Source organism: Bos mutus, chromosome 21 (genome assembly GCF_027580195.1).
Source record: "Bos mutus isolate GX-2022 chromosome 21, NWIPB_WYAK_1.1, whole genome shotgun sequence".
NCBI classification, from domain to species: domain Eukaryota; kingdom Metazoa; phylum Chordata; class Mammalia; order Artiodactyla; family Bovidae; genus Bos; species Bos mutus.
In genome coordinates, this window is record NC_091637.1 from 27,767,105 (window position 1) to 27,789,966 (window position 22,862).

At 39.9% G+C, this 22,862-nt stretch overlaps 1 protein-coding gene across 8 annotated transcripts in view; it reads right to left on the reverse strand.

The window, feature by feature from the left end:
- Positions 1-22,862, reverse strand: part of TJP1 (tight junction protein 1) — a 259,219-nt gene that overhangs the window by 70,239 nt on the left and 166,118 nt on the right. For all 8 annotated transcript variants that reach the window (XM_070358471.1, XM_070358468.1, XM_070358467.1 and 5 more), the window contains one exon: positions 13,817-13,873. In XM_070358471.1, coding sequence (XP_070214572.1) covers positions 13,817-13,873 — 57 coding nt within the window. The remainder of the gene's footprint in view (positions 1-13,816; positions 13,874-22,862) is intronic.

The window sequence follows — 22,862 nt, forward strand, 5'->3', positions numbered from 1 at the left end:
ACAGCCCTAACACACTCCTTTTCCTATTTGGAACCAGTCTGTTATTCCATGTCCAGTTCTAACTGTTGCTTCCTGACCTGCATATAGGTTTCTCAAGAGGCAGGTCAGGTGGTCTGGTATTCCCACCTCTTTCAGAATTTTCCACAGTTTATTGTGATCCACACAGTCAAAGGCTTTGGCATAGTCAATAAAGCAGAAATAGATGTTTTTCTGGAACTCTCTTGCTTTTTCGATGATCCAGCAAATGTTGGCAATTTGATCTCTGGTTCCTCTTCCTTTTCTAAAACCAGCTTGAACATCTGGAAGTTTACGGTTCACGTATTGCTTAAGCCTGGCTTGGAGAATTCTGAGCATTACTTTACTAGCGTGTGAGATGAGCAACCTAGACAGCATATTAAAAAGTAGAGACTTTGCACAACAAAGGTCAGTCTAGTTAAAACTACGGTTTTTCCAGTAGTCACGTATGGATCTGAGAGCTGGACCATAAAGAAAGCTGAGCACCAAAGAACTGATGCTTTTGAACTGTGGTATTGGAAAAGACTTAATAAGAATCCCTGGGACCACAAAGAGATCAAACCAGTCAATCGTAAAAGAAATCAGTCCTGAATATTCATCGGAAGGACTGATGCTCAGGCTGAAGCTCCAATACTTTGGCCACCTGATGCGAAGAACTGACTCAGTGGAAAAGACCCTGATGCTGTCAAAGATTGAAGGCAGGAGGAGAAGGGGACGACAGAATATGAGATGGCTGGATGGAATCACTGACTCGATGGATATGAGTCTGAGCAAACTCTGGGAGTTGGTGATGGACAGGGAAGCCTGGCATGCTGTAGTCCAGGGAGTCACAGAGTCGGACATGACTGACTGACTGAACAGGACACCTGCAATTGGGGGTGTCCTCCTCCAAAACTGTCCTTTTCTCCACAAAACTGAACTTACCACCAATGTTCTTTAAAAAAGAAAAAAAAGCCAAACTTTGGCCCCTTTCTTATCAATGTTACTACTTTTTATTTGATTCATTTTATTACATATACATGTAGTTTATGTGCTAGAACTACAAGAGTTTTTAATTTTAGGTATTATATTCCATAAATATCCATTATATTTAAAGTTAAATTTTACATATAAGTGAGAAGAGCATTATATGCTGAGTCCAGAGACCTGCAGTCAAGATGCTCCTCCTTGGGATCATTTCCGTAGACCTTTCTGAGACTTAGGTTTATTCCATGTGGTTACTGACACCTGTCATAATGCTGGGAAAGATTGGGGGCAGAGAGGATTAGATGGTTGGATGCCATCACTGACTCAACGGACATGAATTTGAGCAAACTCTGGGAGATAGCGAAGGACAGGGAAGATTAGCATGCTGCAGTTCATGGGGTCGTGAAGAGTCAGACATGACTCATGACTGAACACCACCACAAAGGCTCTGATAATGCACTCTATCAATTATACACAATGGCATCCAACCAGGTAAAACAAGGCTAGCTTAGCTTATATCCTCACCTCAGTGTAAATGCTTACTTCTACCCATCATACACTAGTTGATGCAGAATTCCACCCTCCTGGCCTCTTTTCTTAGAACAGCTTTATTGACATATAAATTCATGTCACAGCTCGTATCAGTACTTCATTTCTTGTTCAGCAATATTCCATTGCGCGGATATAAGACATTTTGCTTATTCATCATCGGTGAATGGGCATGTGGGCTATTTGTAGTTTCAGGCTACCGTGAATAATGCTGCTATGAACACTGATGTTTAAGCTATTGTGCTGGTATCCATCTTCATTTCTCTTGGGTATATGCCTAGCAGCAGAGCTGCTGGTCACATGTAATTCTGTGTTTACCTCTTGAATATCTTAGTTTATCACAGTTGGCTCCACCAGCCAACATCCACATCTTCATCAACACTTATTACTGTCTGCTTCTGTGATCACAGTCATTCCAGAGGGTGCCACTCTCACTTTTGACATATGGTTCCCTGATGGTCAGTGCCACTGAGCACCTTTTCATATGTTTATTGAATAGTTCTGTATCTTCTTTGCAGAAATCTTATTAAAATTCTTCAGTCCATTTAAAAAACTGAATTGTCTTTTTACTTCTGAATTTCTGTATTCTGGATACAAGTCCCTTCTCATGCATCCTTTGTGCTCAGTCACTCAGTCATGTCCGAATGTTTGTGATCCCATGGACTGCAGCCCTCCAGGGTCCTCTGTCCATGGAATTCTCCAGGCAAGAATACTGGAGTGGGTTGCCATTTTCTCCTCCAGAGGATCTTCCCAACCCAGGGATCAAACCTGCCATCTCCCTTGTCTTTCTGTACTGCAGGCAGATTCTTTACTGCTGAGCCACCAGGGAAGCCCCTATCAGATACTGAATTTGCAAATATTTTCTTTCTCCCATTCTATGGGTTATCCCTTCACTTTCTTACTGAAAGTTTCTTGGTTTCCTTTGAAACACAAAAAATTTTAATTTTGATGCAGCCTTATTTTACCGGTTTACTCTTTAATTTCCTGTATTTTCATGATCTTATCTAAGAAATCAGTGCCTAATCTGAGGTCATAAAGATTTATTCCTGTGTTTTCTTCTAACTTACATTTAGGTTTTGAGCACGGAGGTTAATTATGTTCTTGGTGTAAAACAGGAGTCAAAATTCACTAGTTTTCACGTGCTCAACCAGTTATCCCAGTACCATCTAGTCAGGACTATTCCTTTTTTCATTGAATTATCCCCGCCCGTTGTTCCAAGGTTATTTATTCAACTACCTCTCTATTTGAAACACTTACCTGCTTGACCTTGTATTATCTATCTCTTAACTAGATTCCTTGCTTTCAACATATTTTCCCCATTTAATTTTTTTAGTTTTAGGTGTACAACATACTGCTTAAATTTTCTTTTTACTTACATAGAGTTGATTTACATTATTTTCAAGTATACAATATCATGATACAAGTTTTTATAGATTATACTCCTTTTATAGTTACTATAAAAATATTGGCTATAATCCCATCCTATATAATATAACCCTATAGCTTATTTTATAAACAGTAGTCTTATCTCTTAACCCCTCTACTCCTATCTTGAACCTCCTGTTTCCTCTCTTCACTGGTAACCACTAGTTTGTTCTCTTTATCTGTGTCTGTTTCTTTTTTGTTATATTCACCAGTTTTATTTTTGATTCTGCATATCATCTAATAAGTGTAATACTCTCTAGGTCCACCCACGTTGTTGCCAATGGCCTTATTTCATTCTTCTTTATGGATGAGGAATATTCCATACTGTCTGGTGGCTCAGACAGTAAAGAATCTGCCACTCGCAATGTGGGAGAGACCTGGGTTTGATCCCTGAATTGGGAAAATCCCCGGGAGGAGAGGACGGCCACCTACTCCAATATTCTTACCTGGAGAATCCCCATGAACAGAGGAGCCTGGCAGGCTACAGTCCATGGGGTCGCTAAGAGTCAGACACAAATGAGTGACTATGCACAGCACAATATTCCACTGTGTTTATGTACCACATCTTCTTTATCCATTCACCTGCTGATGAACACTTAGGTTGCTTTAATATCTTGATTATTGTTAACTAGCGCTGCTATGAGCACTGAGGTGCATGTATCTTTACAAATTAGTCTTTGTTTTCTTCGAATATACAACCAAAAGTGGAACTGCCAGATTATATGGTAGCTCTATTTTTGGTTTTCTGAGGAACCGCTGTACTGTTTTCCATAGAAGCTGCACTAGTTTACATTCCCACCAGGGTACTAGGGTTCCCATTTCTCCACATGCTCACCAACACTTGTTATTTGTAGACTTTTTGATGATGGCCATTCTCAAGGTCCCAAGAGGTCCTGGGGCTGGTGTGAGTCTGCTGGCAGGTAGGGATGAGGTCCAGGGGACCATAGGGCTCATGCCCTATGAAAGAAGTAAAAAGAGCTTCTAGGGCTAGTACCAGCCAACTGGTGGGCAGAGGCAGGTCCTGGGGTCCCTGGCTGCAGGGAACCCAGGAACTGCTGGTGAGAGGGGCTGAGGCCCAAAGGGTGCTGGGCTGGTGCCTGCCCACTGGTGTGTGAAGCTGCTCACAGGGCTTGTGCCAATTCACAAGTGGATGCAGCCAGGACTCCGAGTCTCTGGCTGCAGGCCCTGGGGGTCCTGGTGCTAATGAGCTGGAAGGATGATTCCAAAATGATCCCTGCCAGCACCAGGGGCCACAGGTTAGAATGAGCTCCCCAAAATGGGCTCTGCCAGTGTCTGTATCCCCTGGGAGCCCTGTGGTTGCCTCCTGACTCTCTAGGAGGCTCTCCTAGATAAGAAGGTGGATATGATCCAGGTTCCTTTCCAATTACTGCTTGTGCCTTGGATCCTGGACAGTGTGAGACGTTCTATGCCCCTTTAAGAGTGAAGTCTCTACTTTTCACAACCCTACTGGTGTTCAAAGCCAAGGCCTGGGGTTTCTGGGGATTCGTTTTCCTGGTGCAGGACCAGTGGGCTGGGGAGCCTGATGTAGAGCTCACACTCCACGCCTCAGGAGAACCTCTGCATTGTGATCATCCTCCCAATTTGTGGGTTGCCCACCTAAGGGTACGGGTCTTGACCGTGACTCCACCCCTCCTACCCATCTCATGTGGCTCCTTATCATCTTTAGTTGTAGATCTTTATATCCCCAAACTTGGTCATCAGTAACTGCTCTGTAAACAGATGTTCATTCTGGTATACCCACGAGACCAAGTGCGCTCAAGGTCTTTCTTCTCTGCCATCATGGCCAAGCTTCTCTCAAAGTTCTCTCAACCCGTTAATTCTTTAGTATAAAAATATCATTTAATCTTTCACATATTAATAGTACTTTTTCAGAAAATAAAAAAGTAGAGAGAACCAACTCATTCCGGAGCATTTATTCATTTCTCAAAGATCTATAAACATATACGTGTTTTCTAAGGGAGAACATCTGAAAGTAAAGAAAGCCATGGGTACATCATGGGAGGAAAGGGTGGGACACAGGGCCCCCTGGATGCACTACCATCTCAAATGACAGACCTGCACCTGCCAATACTATAGCCATTAATACACAACTACTAAGCACCCAAAACGTGGCTATTCTTACCTGAAATGTGCTGAAATTGCAAGATGTGCATCGGTTTTGTAAGACTCAGTATGGAAAAGAAAAAGCAAAGTACAGTATATCAATTTTTAAATATTAATTACATATTGAAAATGACAATATTTTGGATATACTGAATTAAATAAAGATCTATTATAAAGTCAATTCACACACAGTTTACATTTTTCAATGTTAAGACCAGGAAAATTATAATTACATTGTGGTTTTTATTATATTGCTACTAGGCAATGCTGCTATTTTATCTCTGAAAAGCGATTGTGTTGAATATATAGGCTTCCTAGGAAATTAAGCTTCATTGGGCATAACTAAGTACACCAAGCACTAAAAGGGTAATGCAAGAGGAGATGGGATAAACAACCGCCTGGGGTATATATTCATCTATCACTGAGGATAAAAAAATCCATGAGGCAAGGAATGCTGCCTATTTCTTTTCTGATAAACTTCCCAGAACTACAACAGTGCTTGGCATACACTGGAGCTAAATTACTCAGCTTTGAAGAATGAATAGGATTTCAATGGTTTCTAGTATTCTAAGAAGAGAGTTTCCTCTGAAGATGAAAACAGAAGAAGGAGGAAATACAGAAGCATATCATGTATTTTCCTGGACAGTAAACAGCAGAAAATGGTAGCTTAATCCACAGGATTTTTATTCTTTTGAAAAACAAAGTTACCTTCGCTTTTCACATAACTAACATTGGATGTCAAAGAATATGGATTTGCCTTTATCTGTCAAGACACAGTGTCTACAACTCCAGGTTACTGCCAAAAGCATACAGTCTCAAATTATCTCCTTCACACTACTGTTTCAAAGGTTCACTTGACTCACCTCTAGGAGAATGACTGTCTCATTCCTTTGCCAGTGTTTCTTAAATATGTGATGCTAGAGGCCACAGCCCTCCCTTTCAAACATGTGGTTTTAAACATACACATGAGGGGTTCCATCCCAGACAGAAAGAATCCAGATCTTAAGGAGTGGGGATGATCCAGTTACTCTTCTTTACAATAAACCTAGAGGGCTACTGCTCTCCATCAGTGGTCAGCAGACCATGGCCTGCGGGCTAAATCCAGCTAGCTGCCACTGTGTAAATAAAGCTCTCCTGGAACAGAGTGACACCCATCTGTTAACCTACTCTCTATGATTGCTTCTGCAACCATAGCCGTGACAGAGATGCATGGCCTGCAAGGCCTGAAGTATTTATTAGCTGGCTCTTCACAGTAAAAGTTTGCTGACAGTGCTCTAGATAGTCCATATTTTATTCTGGATCAACTCAGAAAACCAAAGAAAGGAAAGACATCTGGAAGACAGTTCTGCAGCCTCAGAGAATGAAGTCAACTGAATTATGCTTTCTTTGGTGTTAAGTCTTACAGTGACAGGTCTATTTTTAAAAACCTTCAAAAACGTTTCCTGGAGGGATGGTTGCTGAGGATTTCCATTCTGTCCTAGTCTCTCTCTGATGAGGCCCAGGGGCACACAGCTCTGTGTTCCCAGGACAACAGTAAATGTGTCTGAAAACCAAAGAATTGTGAATTACACACACTCATCTTCTCCCCACGTTATCTTTTGGTGACATTTTTCTGGGCTGGTACCCTCCTTAAAGCAAAAGAAACCTGAAGCCCAGGAAGAGAGAGAGAAGGGAATCCACACTGATCTCTCCAGACGGGAGTCCCAGACCTTTTCCTGAGCACCACCACTTCCATGAAGAGCTGGTGGGACACTTTTAAATTAACACATTCAGAAAATCAGACTCTTGTTTCTTCACCATTCAGAATCTTTTCCTACTTGGCCTAAGACAATGAGACACATCTATAGAAAATAAACTAGCATTTGCCCAAAACTGAGAAAACCTGGCAGAACAGTAAAAAAGGAGAAACATCCTTTAGCTAATTTAAGTGTCTTATTTTATTTTACTTATTTAAAAACTAAAAGGTATTAAGGGAGAAAAAATGTAATGTGGTATGTGGTTAAATTACACCCTATGGTCTCAAATGATCTAGCTTCTACCTTAAGAAATTATAAAAAGAACAGCAACTTAAACCCAATATAAGTAGAAGAAACATTAAAATAAGAGTAGAAACCAGTGAAATACAAAGCAGAAAATTTTAAATCACTAAAAAGAAAAGCAGGTATTTTGAAAAATCAATAAAATTGTTTAAACCTACAGCCAGACTGACCAAAAAATGAGAAGGCACAGATTACCAATATCAAAAATGAAAATATTATAGATCCTAAGACATTAAAATAAGGGAGTGTTATGAATAACTTTATGTCTATAAATTTGATAATTCAGATAAAAGGAAAAAAATACTTTGAAAGGTACAAACTACCAAAGCTACAAAAAAAAAATCTCCTAAAGCTAACAAAGAAGAAACATATAACCTGAAGAGTCCTATACAAAATCAAAGAAAACAAATGTTTAGTTAAAAGCTTTTTCATGAAGAAAACTCCAGAACCAGACGGCTACACTGAGTCGAGAGAACTTCAGCTGCACACAGAGTCTGCCAGGGAGCACAGAAAGGAGAAAGGCAGCCTTCCTCACTCCTAAACCAGCACACATACAAGAAAAAAGTACTAGCCAATATCCTAAACCAGCAGACACGTGAGGCGAAAGTACTAACCAATATCCCACATCAGTACACATACGAGAAAAAAGTACTAACCAATAACCTAAACCAGTACACACACAAGGAGAAAGTACTAACCAGTATCCTTCATGAATGCAGAAACAAGTGTCTCCACAGAACATCAGCAAAGCAATCCAGCCATATATAAAATGAGCAACACATCACAACTAGGCAGAATTTATCCTGGGAATGGAAGGCTGTTCAACTCCAAAAAGCAAGAAACTGAATATATCAACAGACTAAAAGCTTTAGAGTGATAACTTTAATCAATTTAATGATAACCTCCATCAATACTTAGGAAAAAAGCATGGGCAAAAATCCAAAATCTACTCATGACTTTAAAAAAAGGCCTTTTAGCAAAATAAGTATAAAAGGGCACTTCCTCAACCTATTAAATAGCAAAACAGAAACACAAGGCCACTTCTTTAACCTCATAAAAGGCATCTACAAAAACCTTACTGCCAACATCACACACAAGGCTGAAAAAGATGTCTGCTCACAGTACCTATTCAGCAATATCCTGGAAGTCCTAGCTAGTACAGTCAGGCAAGAAAAAGAAATGAATAGATCAAAAAAGATGAAATAAAACTGCCTCTATTCACAAATGACTGCCCACATAGAAAAATGCAAAAGAAATCCACCATGAAAGTTCCTAGAACTTCTAAGTTTAGAAGTTTCAAGTTCACTATTAAAAGAAACAAAAACTGTATTTCTACATATTAATACACAATCAAAAACTGAAATTTAAAAACTACTATTTACAACAGCATAAGGAAACATAAAATATGCTTATCAAGAAATCTTAACAAAGTGTGTGTAGAATCTCTATGCGGAAAACTACAAAACAGTACTAAGGTAAATGGAGAGATATACTACATCCGTAATTTATATTGTTGAAGAATACTCAATACTGTTAAGATACCAATTCTCCCCAAATGGATCTGCAGATTCAATGCAATCCCAATGAGAATCCTAGCAGATTTTTTTGTAATTTGACAAACATTCTAAAATTTACATAGCAAGGCAAAGGAATTAGTTAAAATAATTAAAAAATAATAGAAAAATAAAAAATTTGGAGGAGTCACACTACCTGATTTCCACACTTAATATAAAGTTACAATTATCAAGGCAGAAACAACAAGCAAAAGGATAGACACACAGCTCAACAGAACAGACTAGGGAAAGACCCACACATACAATGGTCATTGATTTTTTTTTTTAAAAGACTGTTTTTCATGTGGACAGTTTTTAAAGTCTTTATTGCATCTGTTACAATACTGTTTCTGTTTTATGTTTGGGCTTTTTGGCTGTGAGGCACGTGGGATCTTAGTTTCCCAAAAAGGACTGAACCAGCGCTCTCTGTACTGGAAGGCCAAGTCTCAAACACTGCACCCCCAGGAGAGTTCCAGTCAATTGATTTCTGACAAAGGTAGAAAGCAACTAAATGAAGAAAGAATAACCTTTTCATAAGTGGTTGGTCAAAAAAGTGGACATCTGTATTAAAAAAAAAAAAATTCCCTTGCCCTTATTTTATAATACATACAAAATTTAATTAATAAAAAAAAACACTTCCAGAAAATAACAGGAATAATAATTGGGACCTTGGGTTTGGCAGAATTCTCAAATACAAAACTAAAAGCAAAACTGATAAAAGCAAAAACTAATAAATTAGACTTTATCAAAATTGAAAACGTAAGCTCTACAAAGGGCACTGTTAAGAGCAGGGAAAAGGCAAGTCACAGGGGAAAATATGTGCAAAACAGTATCTAGTAAAGAACTTGTATCTAGAAGATATTAAAACTTTCAAAACTCAGTAACAACTTCTGTGCAGCAAGGGACACAGTCAGCAGAATGCAAAGGTAATCCATGAAATGGGAAAAAAACATTTACAAATCATATATCTACTGATAAGGGATTAATGACCAGAATACAGAAAAACTCCTACAATTCAACAAATAAAACCCCAATTAAAAAATGGACAAAGGAACTAGAAAAAAAAAAAAGGAACTGAACAGATAGTAAATTGTTATGTGTATTTTACCACAATTTAAAAAAACAGTAAGTGTAAAAATTAATACACAGAAACCTCAATTAAAATAGAGTTAGGTGGCCAGCAGGGGATGCGCTTGTGCACTGTGTTATTAGCAGAGCCCAACAGGAATAACACTGACTTCCTCTTCCTGCCTGCCAGGAGCTCCACCACTGTCACAACTCAGCCAGGGAACAACCACAATACCCTGGGCTCTCCATTCCTCTGGTGGACTCACTGTTTACTTCAGCCCTCCCAACTTCCTTTTCCCCTCCATGAAAGAGTGCTCTTCTCCATTGTCTGCTGGGGTCCTGCACTGTCTCGTCATGGTTGCAGACCCTCAACTGCAATTCTTTGTTGATCCCCAGCAAACCCACTTTTGCCGGAGAAATAACTGTTACTCTATTTATTTAAGGTCAGTATAAGAAAACAAACAATTTAATTAAAAATAGGCAAAATATGTGAACACATTTTACCAAAGAATACTGGAGTGGGTAGCCTACCCCTTCTCTAGCAGACCTTCCCGACCCAGGAATTGAACTGGGGTCTCCTGCACTGCAGGCGAATTCTTTACCAACTAAGCTATCAGGGAATCCCTAAAGAAGATAGATATATAGATGACAAATAAGCACATAAACAGATATTCAACATCATTAAATCTTTAGAGAATTACAAACTAAAACCACAATGACATACCACAACATACCTATTAGAATAGATAAAAAGGAGGAGGAAAACAACACTCCAGCCCTGATACAATCAACTGTTTGTGAGGATACAAAGTAACTGGAGCCCTTATGAGCTGCTGGCTGAGATGCAGAATAGTACAGAAAGAATGACAGGTCCTTTGAAAGCTAAACATTCTCTTACCATAAAACCCACAACACTGCATTCCCAGGAGTTTACCCAAGAGAAAGGAAAAGGTATGAGCATACAAAAACCTGTGTACCAGAGCAGATTTATTCATAATTACCAAAGGTATCCAGGCTGAAAATGAATAAGCGAATTATTCTATATTCATACAATGAAATGCTAACTCAGCAATAAGAAGAAACTACTACTGATACAAGTCTATCACAGAGAAATCTCAAGTGCATTAGGTTAAGTGTAAGAAGCTAGTCTCAAAAGACTACATACTATATGAGTTCCTCTCATGTCATTCTAGAAAAGGCCAATGTACAGAACAGAAAACACCAGGGGTTGCTAAGTGCTGAAGGTGAGGGCTTGGGGCTGACTACAAGCTGCACGCGGGAGAACCTCAGGGTGACCGACTGTTGTACATTGTCTGCAGTGGTGGTTATGTGACTGTCACAGGGCTAAATGCGTTTGGCAGACTCAGGACTATACGTAAGGATGAATTTTAATGTGTGTAAATTATATCAATAAAAACAATGGAAGTATTAAGAAAATTAATGAAATATGATAAAATACTATCAAATTATTCTATAAACACTAGCCAATTGACTATAAGGCATGATAATATATGTTTAATCTGATTTAAATATGTTATCTATCAGGATATTTCAAACAAATTCAGGCCATACCTTAGCTCTATAAAGTTAAGGTTAGTATTATGATTTTTTTTTTTTTTTTACTATTTAGAGAGACACAAAAAAAATTGAGTATATTTTATCTGAAATCACTGTTTCTTTTCAAAACAATTAATTCACCCGTGAAGTGATGGGACCAGATGCCATGATTTTAGTTTTCTGAGTCTTGAGTTTTAAGCCAATTTTTTCACTATCCTCTTTCGCCTTCATCAAGAGGCTCTTTAGTTCTTCTTCACTTTGTGTCATAAGGGTGGTATCATCTGTGTATCTGAGGTTATTGATATTTCTCCCGGCAATCTTGATTCCAGCTTGTGCTTCATCCAGCCCGGCATTTTGCATGATGTACTCTGCATACAAGTTGAACAAGCAAGGTGACAATACTTGACATACTTCTTTCCCAATCTGGAACCAGTCTGTTGTTTCATGTCCAGTTCTAACTGTTGCTTCTTGACCTGCATACAGATTTCTCAGGAACCAGGTCAGGTGGTCTGATATTCCCATCTCGAAGAATTTTCCAGTTTGTTGTGATCCACATAGTCAAAGGCTTTGGCGTAGTCAATAAAGCAAAAGTAGATGTTTTTCTGGAACTCTCTTGCTTTTTTGATGATCCAGTGGATGTTGGCAATTTGATCTCTGGTTCCTCTGGCTTTTCTAAATCCAGCTTGAACATCTGGAAGTTCATAGTTCACGTACTGTTGAAGCCTGGCTTGGAGCATTTTGAGCATTACTTTGCTAGCATGTGAGATGAGTGCAGTTGTGCAGTAGTTTGAACATTTAGAAAACTAAGATCATGGCATCCGGTCCATTACTTCATGACAAATAGATGGGGAAACAATGGAAACGGGGAGAGACTATTTTCTTGGGCTTCAAAATCACTACAGATGGTGACTGTAGCCATGAAATTAAAAGACGCTTGCTCCTTGGAAAGAAAAGCTATGACCATCTTAGACAGCATATTAAAAAGCAGAGACATTACTTTATCAACAAAGGTCCATCTAGTCAAAGCTACAGTTTTTCCAGTAGTCATGTATGGATGTGAGAGTTGGGCTATAAAGAAAGCGGACCAAAGAATCGATGCTTTTGAATTGTTAGGGTCCCTAGGACTGCAAGGAGATCCAACCAGTCAATCTTAAAGGAAATCAGTCCCAAATATTCATTGGAAGGACTGATGCTGAAGCTGAAACTCCAATATTTTGGCCCCTGATGTGAAGAACCAACTCATTGGAAAAGACCCTGATGCTGGGAAAGATTGAAGGCGGGAGGAGAAGGGGCCAACAGAGGATGAAATGGTTGGATGGTATCACCAACACGACGGACACGAGTTTGAGTAAACTCCGGGAGTTGGTGATGGACAGGGAAGCCCAGCGTGCTGCAGTCCATGGGGTCGCAAAGAGTCAGACATGATTGAGCAACTGAACTGAACTGAATTTACCCATTGCCTATCATGTGCAGATTCAAAGATTGACAAGATCGCAATTTAGGAACATGACTTTCCCCCTCTCTAACTTGCTAGTAATGGACACAGCGGGTAGAAACAGTATGTGTAAAACGTCTGTCTGTTCTCTCATCTCTTTCTGCACGTTCTCCAGGGAGAAGGGGAATCCGCAATCAGCTCTCTTCAGAGGGAGGAAAAGGGAGACCTATGGGCAGCATGACTTTATGCCAAGTACTATTAGGTGGCATCAGCCACATTTTACACCTGTGGAAACCGAAGTTTTAGAAGTGAGTTGGACCATGCGTGCTCATTTCTAAAGGGAAGCAGGCAGTGCTAGAATTCAAATTCCAAACAGGTTCATTTCAGACAAAGCTCTTACTTTTTTCTTTTAACATAAGTATTTTAAAGCTATCATTTACTTAATCCTCATTTCAGAATTTTCCATCTAGTTCTAGAGCCACATGGCATGTGGTATCTTAAGTTCCCTGACCAGGGATTGAACCCATGCCCTCTGCAGTGGAAGTGCAGAGTCTTAACCACTCAACCTCTAGGGAAGTACCACAAAGTTCTTAATCTTACCCAGATCACTGTAATTTGCTCTCTGACCATCTGCAAATGCTTAAGCAACAGCTTGGTTCTACATGTTTCAAAACAAGGAATATCTTTTAAGATTTTATTACTTGCATGACCTTGTTCAATTTTAAACCCCAAGCTTACAATATATACTTATATACTCAGAAACACTAACACAGTTTACACATTTACACCAGCATACGGTGTCTTTTATCTGATCACTCAAAACTTAAAATATAAACCACTTGATTTCTTAAGTCATGACTGAAAACAGCAATATACAAATAACAACCGAAAGGATATATGAAAAAGTAATCATGCTCACTTTTGACCTTAATAAAGAATTTATTGCAACTCTGATTTTAAACAAAGGATTATAGAAAAGTTCTTCCCCTTTCTTCTGGCTTCCTGACATCTGGCTTTCCTCTATTGTTTTCAGAAACTGCCAGGATCCTGAGTTACACGCAGATTATTTACTCAACAGAACTCACCCTGTGAAGTGTCACCGTGTGTTGTTCCCATATAGCTGTTTCCTCCATTGTTGTGTTCTGACAGAGGAAAAGAAAAACAGTTATCTTTTAAGAGAATGTCTTTCATAAAGTAGATGAGAACCTCTAGCAAACAATTTAGCACAGTAAAATACCAAAATCCATACTTTTAATATTAGGTACTCTGAAGAGCACTTAATAATTACAGAAGTTTTTTGCTTGCTTCTGTTTTTGTTGTAAGAGACAGGAAAGTATACACAGGAACTTCCTTTGTTTTAACTTAATTTGGACAAACACCACTCAACACTCACTTCAGGCCAGCTGAAATCAATGCTCAAGCTAATTCTGCAAGTTAACAGTGACAGAAATTAGAACAGCATTTTTAAAGTATCTAACAACATAAAAACATTTAAAAGCTTTCCTTACACTGTGCAAAGAAAGGAAACAACAAATACCTCTGAACTCAGTACTTATACATATTACAGGAAAACAGATAAGACCATTCGATAGGTTTGGTCAGTGGTTGCTTCAGTATCAGCTGAAACACTACTGCTCAACCTAGTTTCATTTTACTACAGAATTATCTTCACATTTTGTTTATTACTCTAAAGAAAAAAAAGGGTGGGGCTTTTCCAGTATACATATCATGCACACAAGCCCATAACAAAAGAACAAACAATTCCACCCCTCTCAAAGAATCCCTGGGTAAAATAAGTGATGCGAGCGCCCAGAGTTGCTGCTGCTCAAACGTCCGTATAATTCAGGTTCTTCTCCTGTCACAGCTTTTACTGAAGAGGGAAATAAATCACTATCTAAAGGATGGGCACTAAGGAATTTAGAGTAAATTTCTTATAAATTGGGTTCATTGCTCTTGGAAGTTTAAAGTAATTCAATCTCTTTTAGTGTTATCATTCTCTGCAGCTGGGGTTGCTGAACATATACAGACATTGACAATTTGTCTAAAGGCTTTCCAGAGTTATCCAAAGGTAGGGTGGAAGGGAGAACGCTGAGCATGACACTGCCAGGCCGTTGCTGTCACCCAGAGTTATCGACGTCTGTGCCACAGGTGAGCTTTCCTAGCACACTGCTGTCGTGAGCATCATGAGAAGATATCCACCATGGGGCTGTGGGCCCACTTCTTTCCACAGCAAATTTAATCGAACATTAATGCCCCCTGAGAAAATGAATCCCTATAAAGAAAGCCCACTTCCCTCAATTCAGAGCCACTAGATTAACTTTCCTGCCAGATGAACGAGAGGCAAAGAAAGGATCCCTCTGTCCCCAACCATAGATAAGAACTGTCCACTAACGTTTTGTTTCAATCTTGCAGTCAAGTGCAGCAAAACCTCCTTTTAATGAGACCTCTACTGGAAACAAAGCTGTTTTGTTTTTTTAAAAAATGACAGAGACACATATATTTTAAAAAAATTCCTCCATCAATGTGACACAGTGATGATAGGAGTAATTCTGCTAAACAGAAAGAGTCCTACTAAATTACACATGATAAAAATAATCTGCAACTGCCAGTTTGTCCAAGCTTAGCTGACTTATGAAAAATAAGAATTGCTTGCACGGCTCTAAGCTCATCATGCCTGGATCCACTTCTTTAATCAGCAGCACTGCTTTTAAATCCTTTCCTAACAAGGGCAAACTGAAAGTGATCTTATACCAGGAGAGAACCTCCATAACATAACCTTTGGAATGAAAATTTATTGTCCTGCATATAGTTTGAATGGCACATAGCTTTTCATTTTGTAAAAGAATATAAATCAAATGAGAAAATTCATTTAATGTGAAGGGAGGAAAAGTAAATTCTGAAACAGCTTGTATACTGTTACCTCATTTTTAACAGGATCACTTTCAAATAGAGAAAAGTTTAAACATGAATAGGAAAACAAAGGATATATAAAAGGATATACAGAATGTTAACACGATCATCTTCAAAGTGAGGGGACGATGGGGTATCTCTTCATTATGTTTTTTTTTCCTTTTCTTTCTCCATTCCCAATCAGAATAAATTGCCAAATATTTTAAGACACATTCATTAGATCCCACTTTGAACTTCAAATGTCTATTTTTAACTTTGCTTTTAGGAAAAATCAAGTAATACTCAAAAGATTACGTTACTTATAAAAATTACTGTTAGAAAGGGGTTTATACAATAACGTCTTAATGTACAAGCTGCTGCTGCTAAGTCGCTTCAGTCGTGTCCGACTTTGTGCGACCCCATAGACGGCAGCCCACTAGTCTCCTCTGTCCCTGGGATTTCCAGCCAAGAACACTGGAGCGGGTTGCCATTTCCTTCTCCAATGCATGAAAGTGAAAAGTGAAAGTGAAGTCGCTCAGTCGTGCCCGACTCTTAGCGACCCCATGGACTGCAGCCGACCAGGCTCCTCCATCCATGGGATTTTCCAGGCAAAGTACTGGAGTGGGGTGCCATTGCCTTCTCCGGTACAAGCTTCTAGATGAGTACAATAAGAGAAATTTCGATTATTTCACATAAGGGGAAAAATAAGAATTCTAAAACAATGGTTCTCAGCATTTTAATCAAAATTAGTATGTTTCTTCAGAAAAGCACACGCCTCAACCAACTCAATGGATTCCCCAGAATGGGTAACACAGCAGCTCACTTCTCTGATAAAGCCGAACACAGCTCAATTCACCAGAGGGAGACCAGTGAACAAGACAGGGCCAAGAGAGAATGAAATATGCAAAAGGATGTTCAGTTAGGCTCTTAGCCTACACACTAAACCAAGGACATCTATAACATAGGTTGTTATGCCCAGCTCATCCTTATCGTTTCAAATACACAGAGGCACACGAGCATCCCCAGTTTAAACCACTGACCATGCCACGTCTCTCCACCTCAGGCCTCTGGCTTCTGTCACTGGCAAAAGCAGCGAAACCATCCACTGCTGTCTGTCTAGGCAGATTTTATGAGGACTTCGGAAGGCACTGAGAGGTGAGTGGATGAGAACACAGATTTGTGAGAATACAAATATAGTGAGTGAAGTACAACGGTAGACTCTTAGCTGATGAGATTCAAGTCCTCACTGTAATTCTTTCCACTTTGCTCTATTTGACCATAAAATGCTGAGGGGTGGGGAGAGCAGATTCTTAAAGTAAGTCACTCAGTTTTATGAAGGCTAAAACTGAAGTAAAGCATTTTTAGTACTACTAAATTTGGTACTTCAGAAATTTTGATACTTTAGAAAAAGAAGGAAGGGGATTTTCTCCACTCCAGGATTGTCTCCTCTGGGGTAGAGAAAAAGAAACTGGGGCAGGCAGGCAGGAAAATTTATTTTCACTGTGAGCACTTCTCACTTAATAGTGTTCTGCTAAGTTCATCTACTACTTACTCAAATAAGTAATTTAAAAACATCATCCTTATTATAAAATTGCTTACTACTCATCATTTTTCTTACTGGAAAAAACCAAATGCATAATTGTGTAAGTCGCACAAGGATTTCTGGTAAAGAGTCTCATTCCCCAAATATTCAGGCTTGTGGGGAGACCACAAGTAACAAAGTGTTGCTCCAATAAGAATGATTCCAGTACTATCACCCCTGTAATTCTGAAACATGCTGTTAAACAGAAAATGAAGAGGCCATGAACACCAAGATCAGAACCCAAGTCTGCCATTAAATAGGTAAGTAACCTTAGTGTTCCCCATTTAGGGAATGGGATACATCAACTCAAGGAGAAAGCCCTGTGTAGCTCCAAAATCCTACTAGGCTGTAATTCCAATTCCAAACAAGCTGCAAATTCATTAATTAGGTAACCAGTGTGGGCATCAAGAACAGCGACACTCTTAGCCACTGGGCTCTGAGTTCTACACACAACTTCAAAATCAGCATCCACTGACCAGAATTCCAATTTCTGAAGGAGCAAAAAGCTGCTTTTCAGAAAGTGCAAAGAGTTTGTTTGGTTTCTTTGTTCTAAGCTCCAACTGGCAAAGATACTACTCAGATCACCAACTGTGAAGGGCTTCCTGCCAAAACTTCAGATCCTAATTTTAGGCGGCTTCACTGTCCTTTCAGCAGATTCCAAGTGGTGGAAAGACAGGAAGTTACAAGAATGGACAGGACAAGGAGAACCTATATCTGTTGTTGTTGTTCAATCACTAAGTTGTGTCTGACTCTTTGCGATCCCAAGGACTGCAGCACACCAGGCTTCCCTGTCCTTCACAAACTCCCAGAAGATGCTCAAACTCATGTCCACTGAGTCAGTGATGCCATCCAACCATCTCATCCTCTGTCGGCCCCTTCTCCTTCTGCCTTCAATCCTTCCCAGTACCAGGGTCTTTTCCAGTGAGTCAGCTCTTCGCATCAGGTAGCCAAAGTATTGGAGCTTCAGCATCAGTCCTTCCAATGAATATTCAGAGTTGATTTCCTTAGGATGGACTGGTTTGATCTCCTTGCCATCCAAGGTACTCTCAAAGAGTCTTCTCCACCACCAAAGCTCAAAAGCGTCAATTCTTAAGCTCTCAGCCTTCTTTATGGTCCAACTCTCACATCCATACATGACTACTGGAAAAACTGTATCTTTGACTATATAGACCTCTGTTGGTAAAGTAATGTCTCTACTTTTTAACACACTGTCTATGTTTATCATAGCTTTTCTTCCAAGGAGCAAGTGTCTTTTAGCTTCATGGCTACAGTCACCATCTGCAGTGATTTCAGAGCCCAAGAAAATAAAGTCTGTTGCTGTTTCCATTGTTTCCCCATCTATCTGCCACAAAGTGATGGGACCGGATGCCATGATCTTTTGAATGTTGACTTTTAAGCCAGCTTTTTCACTCCCTTCTTTCACCTTCATCAAGAGGCTCTTTAGTTCCTCTTTGCTTTCTGCCATTAAGGGTGGTGTCATCTGCAATCTGAGGTTATTGATATTTCTCCTGGCAATCTTGATTCCAGCCTGAGCTTCATCCAGTCTCACATTTCACATGATGCACTCTGCTATAAGGTAAATAAGCAGGGTGACAATATACAGCCTTGACACACTCTTTTCCCAATTTGGAACCATTTCTTTGTCCAGCTCTAACTGTTGCTTCTTGACCTGCATACAGGTTTGTCAAGAGACAGGTCAGGTGGTCTGGTATTCCCATCTCTTGAAGAATATTCCACAGTATGTTGTGATCCACACAGTCAAAGGTTTTAGCATAGTCAATGAAACAGAAGTAGATGTTTTTCTGGAATTCTCTTGCTTTTTCTATGATCCAACAGATGTTGGCAATTTGATCTCTGGTTTGATTCCTCTGCCTTTTCTAAATCCAGCTTGTACATCTGGAAGTTCTCGGTTCACGTACTATTGAAGCCTAGCTTGAAGGATTTTCAGCATTACCTTGCTAGCTTGTGAAATGAGTGCAATTGTGTGGTAGTTTGAATATTCTTTGGTATTGCCCTTCTTTGGGACTCTAAAGAAAACTGACCTTGTCCAGAACTGTTGTGACTGCTGAGTTTTCCAAATTTGCTGGCACACTGACTGTAGCATTTTAACAGCATCATCTTTTAGGATCTGAAATAGCTCAGCTGGAATTTCATCACCTTCACTCGCATTGTTCATAGTGAGGCTTCTTAAGGCCCACTTGACTTCGCACTCCAGGATGTCTGGTTCTAGGTGAGCGAGCACACCATCGTGGTTATCTGGGTCATTAAGATCTTTTTTGTATAGTTCTTCTGTGTGTTCTTGCCACCACTTCTTAATAACTTCTGCTTTTGTTAGGTCCATACCGTCTCCATCCTTTATTATGCCCAAGGTTGCATGAATTGTTCCCTGAGTATCTCTAATTTTCTTGAGAGATCTCTAGTCTTTCCCATTCTATTGTTTTCTTCTATTTCTTTGCATTGTTCACTTAGGAAGGCTTTCTTATCTCTCCTGGCTATTCTATGGAACTCTGCATTCAGATGCTTATATCTTTCCCTTTCGCCTTTGCCTTTCGTGTGTCTTTTCTCAGCTATTTGTAAGGCCTTCTCAGACAACCATTTTGCCTTTTTGCATTTCTTTTTCTTGGGGATGGTTTTGATCACTGCATTCTATACAGTGTCACAAACCTCTGTCCAAAGTTCTTTAGGCACTCTGTCTATAAGATCTAATCCCTTGAGTCTATTTGTCACTTCCACTGTATAATCATAAGGGATTTGATTTAGTTCATACCTGAATGGTTCAGTGGTTTTCCCTACTCTCTTCAATTTAAGTCTGAATTTTGCAATAAGGAGTTTATGTCTGAGCCACAGATCATGACGACCTATATCTGGGAGAAGACCAAATCCAGGATGGACTAAATTAAAAGTCAGTGTTCCCCAAATGTAGGAAAAATCTTAACTCCTTAACATTAACTGAGACATACAACCAGTCAAAACCTACCATCCTTATGGCTGTAATTTTAAAACAATCCATTCATTTATTCAATCCAGACTTTGATGCTAAGTGCTGTGGAGGTCAAGAATAGAATCCTCTCTTCCTGAGGGGCTCAAGGAGAAGGTTTGGAACACTAGATAAATGGTGCATGAGGTGCCACAGCAGGTGGAGAGGACAAGGCTTGACTGAGAAGATAGGAGACTGAGTCCCCAAGAAAGCAAAATTTGAGTTTAGGCTTGAAGGATGACCAGGAAAGAAAGTGGGAAAAGGTGGTTCCAGAGAGGAATCAGCATGTCAATAGGCTGCTGCTGCTGCACACAGAGCTGCTGCCATGTGGGTAAAAGAGCCACTGGAGCAGTACACCAAAGGTCTTGTAATGTCAGGCTAGCAACAGTGAGCTCAGTGGAAAGATACTAAGGACCCATTCTGACATCGTGACATGGAAGACAGAGTTGAGGCAGGGAGACCAATTAGAAAGTGGAAGTGAAGGAAGAGAAGCTGAAGATGATGGTGAGAGGCTTCTGAATTGGACAGCTGCATGAAAAAACCAGAAGAGATGACGAATTCAGTTTTAGTCGCCTTTAAGTTGAGGTGCCTGTGGAATACTGAAGCAGAGAGACAGGCAGTAGGCCGGTGGATACAGGAGATCTGGTGTAGATAAGAATCTAGGGGTAATCTACAAAGTAGTTCTGAACCCAAGGGGAAAGCTCCAATTACCAAAGCACTAAGCTGACCCTGTGCAACATGAGTACTCTAAGGGGAAAAAGCAAGAACCACAGAGACTTGAGAAGGAACAGCCAGCAAGAACTCACACAAAAATGGCACTTGGTAGTGAAGGACAGGGAAGCCTGGAGTGCTGCAGTCCATGGGGTCGCAAAGAGTTGGACACAGCTGAGAGACTGAACAACTGTCCAGAAAAGATGACAAAATAGAAAAATCAAGATATCATAAAAGAATACAATTTTCATGTATTTTTAAACTGTTGGATCTTTCCATGTCAAACATGTATTTAAAATAGTTTATTCAGGGCCATCTCTTAAATAAAGCACACTGAGCATTCTTTGCTGACGACCGTGGTCCTCACTAGGAAAACCAAGCAGTAAACAGAGCAGTCACACTCCGGTGGCTGCTACTGGGCTTCTTCCTCTCTGAGCAGAGCTGCTGCACTCAATTGTTTCTGAATTCTCCTCCCCTATAAAGTGTTGGGTTTCTCTCTTTTTTTTTCAGCCTTCCATCCAAAATAAAAATAGGAAGCAAGATCACCTATTGAGATAAGGTGAGCCAGAAACTTATGAAGTACAGCCTAAGTTTTAGTGAATAAAACAGATGCCCCCATCCCTCTTTGACCTTTTCTTGTTGTTGTTCAGTCGAGTCCAACTCTTTGCGACCCCATGGACTGTAGCCTGCCAGGCTCCTCTGTCCTTCGAATGCTCCAGGCAAGCATACTGGAGTGGGTAGCCAGGCCCTCCTCCAGGGGATCTTCTCGCACCAGGGATGGAACCTGTGTCTCCTATCTTGCATGCAGGTTCTTTACTGCTGAGCCACCAGGGAAGCCCCTTTGACCTTCAGTTAAGCATTTAATTTCAAATGTGATCACTGCTACACAAATGAAGTAAAAAGAAAGAGACTAGTGTACACGCTAAAAAGTGGGGAAAATATATATTTGGATTGATCTGAAGGGCTGTTATGCAAACTTTCAAAACAGAGATGTCCTGTTCAAGAGATAATAAAAAAGATAAACCTGAAGTCAAATGAAGAGCATGAGGAATTCAGCAAACCTCACAAATACAAGATAAGAACTCGCTTAAGCGTAAGAACTAAAAATAACGATCCAAGTAACCAGCAGCAACTGAACCTCAACTGAACCTCTCAACCTCAACTGAAAGTAACAAAGCATCCAATTCTGCTATTTCAACTTCAGCTAAATTTTCTAATACATTGTTGTGTACACTCCTTGGCTGAGAATTTAGGAGACATCAGATACTGTTTGATGAGACGGATATGATTAAAAAATATCAAGAGCTAGACAAAAGATGTAAGTGGACCTAGAATTTTTCTGGTTGATCAAAGTTTAAGTAAGTTTACAGATAAATTGCCTATTTGCTGCTGTCCTAAGATCCAAGTGAAAGAATATCAGCTAATTAAGTCACCATTAACCATTATAGGTACACGAAGGGATAGTTACAGCACTCCCCCAAAAATCAGTGCTTTCCAGTTATTGGCAATAAAACTTCTTAGGTTGACATTTTCTAGTGACTGAAGATGGATAAAAGACCTTTCAAACTTTTTCCAGGTAGAAAGGGAAGGGAAAGGGGCCGCAGAGATGGGGAAGTGGTATTTCTGAGTGTTCTCTGTGCACCAGTCCTGCTTTATGGTACATTATCCTCCACACACTCAAGTCCTAGAGAGAGGGATGAGTAAAAAAAGCAAACTGCTTTGTGTGTACACTAGGAGTGAATAAATGCACTGAGGATAATCAGAGGTGGGTTTCTATTGCTATAAATAAGAAAAGGAGGGAGATAAACTGAACTGTATGACGTGAGACTGGACTCTGAGGTATCAGTATAAACCCATGGTTTAAATACACATGTAGACATATACAGAAGAAACAGAGTCCTGTAGATCCACACATACACCCCTACTTCCCAGCTGTCTGCTGAGAGCCTAGCAGCACGAAAAGCCCAACAGC